The 6,473-nt window shown below is 54.4% G+C and overlaps 1 protein-coding gene across 1 annotated transcript; it reads left to right on the top strand.

The window, feature by feature from the left end:
- Window positions 1-288: 288 nt before the first annotated feature.
- SOX18 (SRY-box transcription factor 18) lies at window positions 289-4,499 on the top strand. Its single transcript, XM_057366093.1, has 2 exons — window positions 289-924; window positions 2,591-4,499. Exons 1-2 carry the CDS (start codon window positions 522-524, stop codon window positions 3,439-3,441), a joined length of 1,254 nt encoding a protein of 417 aa, XP_057222076.1. The 5' UTR covers window positions 289-521; the 3' UTR covers window positions 3,442-4,499.
- Window positions 4,500-6,473: the final 1,974 nt, after the last annotated feature.

Below are 6,473 nucleotides of genomic sequence, written 5' to 3'. Positions count from 1 at the left end.
AAAGGAGAAAAAATTAATAAACCCGTTCCTTGGACAGAAGGGAACGGGGCAGCAGCGTCCACACCGATCCCAGCTCGGCTCTCCCTGGGTGGCTCTTCCTGTTGGTGCCTGGGGACGCCCCCCTTCCTCCTCCTCCTCCTCCCCCTCATCTCCTCCTTCTTCTCCTCCTCCTCGCCCTCCTCCCCCTCATCTCCTCCTCCTCCTCCTCTCCCTCTCCTCCTCCTCCTCCTCCCCTCGTCCCTCTGATTGGTCCAGCCCGGCTATATTTTGCCCCTTCCAGCCCAGCATCATCCCAAAAGTTTTTTTTTTGGGGGGAAAGGGGGAAAAAAATAAAAARGAGAGGGGAAAAAAAAAGAAAAGAAACCAAAACAAACGCAAGAGAGCCCGAGTCCCCCGAAGGCAGGCGAGGGAAGCGAACGGCGGGCGGCTGCTCGGCGGTTCTGGACCCGGTGGGACGCGGCAGGACCCGATTCTCTCTCCGGCACCCGGTCGGGTCTGACACAAAGTGCTGTCCAGCTGGAATGAATATATCTGAGTCTAACTACTGCCGAGAGGAGATATCGCAACCCCGGGGCGACTGTTCATGGGTCACCGCCGCGGTGCCGGCCGCTGAGCCCGGGCTCGCCTTCCCGCGCCCCCCGGGAGCCGCCTCCCCCGCCAGCCGCACGCCCAGCCCCGAGCCCGGCTTCGCCTTCGGCCCCGGCCCCGGCGGAGCGGCCCCCGGAGCGGCCCCCAGCCGCACGCCCAGCCCCGAGCCGGGCTATGGATACAGCCCCCCGGCCGGCCGCCCCGAGGGCAAGGCCGCCGAGGATTCCCGCATCCGYCGGCCCATGAACGCCTTCATGGTCTGGGCGAAGGATGAGCGCAAGCGGCTGGCGCAGCAGAACCCCGACCTGCACAACGCCGTGCTCAGCAAGATGCTGGGTGAGCGGGAGCGGAGCGGGAGGAGGGATGGGGCTGCCGGGGATGGGGGGTGTGGGGCTGGGAATGCGGGAGTGTGGAGCTAGGGATGCGGGGATGCTSCGTTACGGGGCTGGGGACGCAGGGGTGCGGCAGGGGATGAGGGCTGCAAGAGTACAGGGCTGTGGGATGGAGCCTTACAGAGCTGGGGACATGAGGATGTGGGGCTGGGGATTCAGAGTACAGGGCTGTGGGATGGAGCCTTACAGAGCTGGGGATGTGGGGATGTGGGGCTGGGATTCAGAGTACAGGGCTGTGGGATGGGGAGGGGATCGAGCTGAGGAGGTGTGGGAATACAGGAGTACAGATGGTATGGGGTTGGGGAYGTGGGATGCGAGAGTGCAGGGCTGCAGGATGCAGGGGTACAGAGCTCGGGATGTTGGGGTATAGGGATACGTGGTTTTGGTTCTGAGAGTCCAAGGCAGTGGGATCCAGGGATACAAGGCTGGAGATGCGAACTGCAGGGGTCCAGGGCAATGGGATGAAGGAATACAGAGCRAGGGACATGCCCTGCCTGGGTGCAGGGATTCAGGGCTGGAAGCATGGGATGARGCGGTCCAGGGATTTGGGGTGTGCRCTGTGAGAGTCCAGGGATGTGGGATGCAGATTGCACGGATACAAGGCAGTGGGATGTGGGATGCAAGGATATGGGGCTCTGCTAGCGAGGCTCTAGAGGTACAGGACTGAGGGATGCAGACTGCAAAAATATGGGGACACGGGAGCTGGGATAGGGTGCAGTGTGATGCAGAGCTGGAGGATKCAAGGCTATGGGCTGCAAGGTTAAAGAGCTGCGGGACGCAAGCTTTAGGGATATGGGATGAAGGGCTACTCAGTTGCAGGTTGCAAGGATGCAGGGCTGCATGGATGCAGGCTATAAGGATGCAAGGCTGTGGGATCACGGGCTGTGGGATGTGGGGTTACAGAATGTGGGAATGAGGAGCTTTGGGATGCGAGGGTACAGAGCTGCATTTACACAAGATGCAGGGAAGCAGGACTGCGGGATGCAGAGATACAGGGCTGAGGGGTACACAGCTGCAGGGATGCAGGATATGGGAATACAGGCTGCAGGATGCGGGATACACRACTGTAGGATGCGGGATGTGGGAACACGGGAAGCAGGATATGGGTAAATGGAGCTGCAGGATGCGGGACTACGGGAAGCAAGATATGGCCAGCCAGAGCAGCAGGATGCAGAGACACGGGTCTGCGGGGTGTGGGGTTGTGGGATTCAGGATATGGTGCTGTGAGTTTTTGGGACGGGTGATTTGTTCTGCAGAGRTGCGGGCTGTGGATGCGGGATGCAGGGAACAGGGACTGTGGGCTGAACCAAGGGGCAGTGGGAGGCAGAATCCCAAGCCCTGRCACAGGGGCTCTCATTTCACGTATCCCCATTTCCCCACAGCACTGAAGTGCTGTGCGCTGCCCGAGCCCGCTGCTGGGACAAGGGAACAGCCTGGCTTGGGACCCCGTTCCCCAACCCTTCCTTGTGCCAGCACTGAGACCACTCTGACGTGCCAGGCCATCTGTGGGATCCCTTCACCCCTGGGCTGCCTCTCCCTCAGTGTCCCCACGCCCTGGCCAGTGCTGGGTGGCTGAGCCGCTGTCACAGAGCTTCTCTTTCCTCTTCCAGGCCAGTCATGGAAAGCGCTGAGCGCCAGCGACAAGCGTCCCTTCGTGGAAGAGGCAGAGCGGCTGCGAATCCAGCACCTCCAGGATCACCCCAACTACAAGTACCGCCCAAGGAGAAAGAAGCAAGCCAAGAAAATCAAGAGGATGGAACCCAATATCCTCCTGCATAACCTTTCCCAGCCTTGCAGTGACAACTTCAGCATGAGTCACCATGGCGGCAGCCAGCCGGGCCACCCCCAACCTCCCCCACTTAACCACTTCAGAGAACTCCACTCCATGGGGTCGGATATTGAAAACTATGGCTTGCCAACTCCTGAGATGTCTCCCTTGGATGTCTTGGAACAGACCGAGCCGGCGTTTTTCCCTCCGCACATGCAGGATGACTGCAACATGATGCCCTTTCGCGGCTACCACCACCATCACCAGATGGAGTTTCCCCAGGAGAAGTGCATGGGGCGGGACGTGGCCGTGCCCTACGCGCAGACCCCCTCRCACTTGGCCGACGCCATGAGGACTCCCCATCCCTCCAGCCTTTACTACAACCAGATGTGCTCGGGAACTCAGAACGGGCTTTCTGCCCACCTGGGCCAGCTGTCGCCCCCGCCCGAAGCCCACCACATGGAGAGCGTGGATCACTTGAACCAAACCGAGCTCTGGACAGACGTTGACCGCAACGAGTTTGACCAGTATTTGAACATGAGCAGGACTCGTCCCGAAGCCTCGGGCCTCCCTTACCATGTCTCCCTGTCCAAAGTGACTCCTAGAAGCATCTCCTGCGAGGAGAGCAGTTTGATATCTGCCCTGTCCGATGCCAGCAGTGCTGTTTACTATAGCCCCTGCATCACCGGTTAGGTTGACCCCACCATCCAATGCGCTCACCAGGAGAGCCCCGACTCTCCTCTAAAAACAAAAAGCCATCCTCCTTTAACCACGAGCTCCATCATATTTAGAGTATCTCATTAAATGCATCGCTTACTTGTTCGTTCTTTTTTATTTTGATTTTTTTWAAAAACTTTTTTTTAGAGACAGACCATGCTGAACTCACTGATATACCGTATAACTATATAACACAGATAGATGCCTTTCCCCGCCGTGCTCCCCGCTCCAGCCCTCGGCAGGGCACTGCTCCAGCTCCCGCCAGCTCCAAGGGGCATTTTCAAGCCAATTCCAGTAAATCCTGCCTGAAACAATCACACCAGGATGAGCCAAAGTGACCTGTCCCCAGTATTTAACCCATGGGCAGGAGAACTTCTAGGGGGGAAAAACTTTTAGGAAGACTTTGCCAGGGCTGTTAAAGAGTCGGCGCCCATTAGGGGTGGGCTTTAGGACAGTTTTTACTGTATTCTCAGCAATATATTTTAATTGGGCAACAAAACTATATTTTTACTAAGCATTTTTATATATAAAATGGTATTTAATGTCTTTTGGGGTTTTTTTATTAGACTTTTTTAAAAGAAATCAAGGGATATCCATGAGATCTAAAGCATTTATGTAGCAAAGCTGGATTTAAAAAAAAAAAAGAAGAAGGGGGAAAAAAAGAGATATTTTGTGAAAAGGGAATGATAATGTAAATATTGAGGAACAACTGACTGGAATTTTGTACAAAAGAAAAATATGACTGCAAACACTTTTATTGTCTAGAACTGTATGGAGAGCAAACTGTTTTATTCTGGTTAATTATTAAAACATCTTCATATAATTGTTCCCATCTTGTGTGCTTGTTGTGTGAACACATATTTTCCGCAAATACATGTTGTCCCAACCATTTCCAGATTTTTGTATCCGTTGATTAATGTTTTGACAACCTGGCAAATGTATTAATTTCCAAGCTGCCGCCCGCCCGCCCCGTCAGCCGCCTCGGGCTCCGCGAGCGCGGCTCTGATCGGCTCGGGATGGGATGGGATGGGATGGGATGGGATGGGATGGGATGGGATGGGATGGGATGGGATGGGATGGGGCCTGGTGGCCACCCCACAGCACCGCGCTGTGCCGCCCGGAGATGATCCCTGCAGGAAAAGCAGCTGTTCTCAGATTAAAATATAATAAAACATGTGATATCCTCCTCCAAAACGAGCCTTGGTGTGGTCATTGTGGTCATTGTTCTGTCAGCCTGGCAGCGCATCGATGTGGGGTCCCCACGGCTCACCCTGTTTTCCCATGAAACCCCCCAAAACTAGAGCCAGGCTGCTCCGACGCCTTCTCTCAATCCTCAGAGCTGGAAGAAAACTCCAAGTACGGGAGCCTTTCCACCTCCTGGCCTTCCTTGGCTGCTTCCCGGCTCCAGCAGTGGCAGGTCTTGCCGAGCCGTCACCATGCCCAGCCGGATCCTGCTCGGAGCTGCTGGTGCTTTGCYGGAGCTTCATCCCCCTCCTGTGAATCACTTTATGATTTACAGGGAGTTTTTTTTTGTTCAATTTGAAAAGGAGAAACAACAATCTGTTGCTTAAAACCCAGTGGCATCCGTTCCTTGAGCGCTGAGTGATTTAAACCAGGCTGATATCACCAAAAAAGGCCGTTTGAAAAAAAAAATTTCAAAAAATTGAATAGAAGAGAGGGTTTTTTGTTGTTGTTGTTGGCAAAGAATTGCCTTTTAGGGGAAATGGATATTTAACAAATGACATTAATTTTCAAGCTTCTCCTAAATTAAATTCACATTAGTGTTAACAGGATTCAATCCTGACTCACTTTTTTTTTTGTTGTTGTTGTTGAATGTGAAGCGCTAATAAACGGGACCACTCCGGGGGCTGGCGACGCGTTCCCATGGAACGCCACAAAGGCGCTTCATTGTCTTTCCATATACAGTATGTAAAAAGGGGGAATACATGGAAAAATGACCTCACTACCTACACGGGAGGGCTGGCGGGCGCCCGGCGGGTGCCAGAACCCGCGCTGCAGCAAACAAACACAACACCAAATGAGAAGCATCCTGTGCCGCCGCCGATGACTATGAAAGGAAGCAGCCGGCTATGGGATCCATCCCGCTCCGCTCCCCGAAGCGGCCTGGGAGGAAGGAGGTGAGGGAGGGGGGGAAGAAGAAAGCCCTGAGTTATTTTCCAGCCCCCAGCTTCCAGGTACCTTCCAGGCGAGGATGCGGTCACTTCCTGTGGTTCAAAGCAGCGATGAGCAGGACGGTCCAGCTGCCCAGCCGTGCTGGGGTGGGCCGCTGTCCATCACAAATTTGTCACTTTTCTGCAGCAGAAATTCCCTTCTTTCCCCATGGATCAGGCTGTGCCAGCTCGCCCTGGTTTTCAGATTGAAAGAGGGTCAGTTTAGATATAAGAAGTTTTCAGAATGAGGGTGGTGATGCGCTGGCACAGGGTGCCTGGAGAAAYTGTGGATGCCCCATCCCTGAAGTGTTCCAAGCMGGGTTGGATTTRGCTTGGAGCAACCTGGTCTGATGGAAAGCAGCCCTGCCTGTGGAAGGGGGTAGGACTTGATGAGCTTTAAGGTTCTTTCCAACCCAAACCACTCTGTGATTCATGGACCGGGATGCTGCTGTGGGGCTAGAGCAGCYACTGAAAGCTGCGATGGATGCTCATTCCCCTTCCAAGGATACACCATGTTGAAGCCACAGCTGTTGTGGAAGCCACATCTCACTGAGCCAGCCCCAATCCAGGTCACAGGGAAACAAAAGAGAAGGGAAAGAAGAGAGGAAAAAATCCAGGGCAGATAGCAGCAGGCAGAAGGAYCTGTGCCAGATTCTGAAGGATGCTGCCTCCTACCATCACTCAGTTCCACATAGCCTTTTTCACCTAAACTCACTGTTTTGACATCAACTTTATCAAGAAGTGTCCCAAACCAACTTGGTGTGTGTTGGTACACACCCAGCAGTGGTTTGGGTAGGCACCTCTCCACAATGTCAGTGCTGTAGCATCATGGTTTAG

This window comes from Malurus melanocephalus, unplaced genomic scaffold (genome assembly GCF_030028575.1).
Source record: "Malurus melanocephalus ecotype Western Australia unplaced genomic scaffold, MMel_1.1 scaffold_59, whole genome shotgun sequence".
NCBI classification, from domain to species: Eukaryota; Metazoa; Chordata; class Aves; order Passeriformes; family Maluridae; genus Malurus; species Malurus melanocephalus.
The sequence above is the reverse complement of the archived record's forward strand: the minus strand, read 5'-3'. Positions and strand labels throughout refer to the sequence as shown.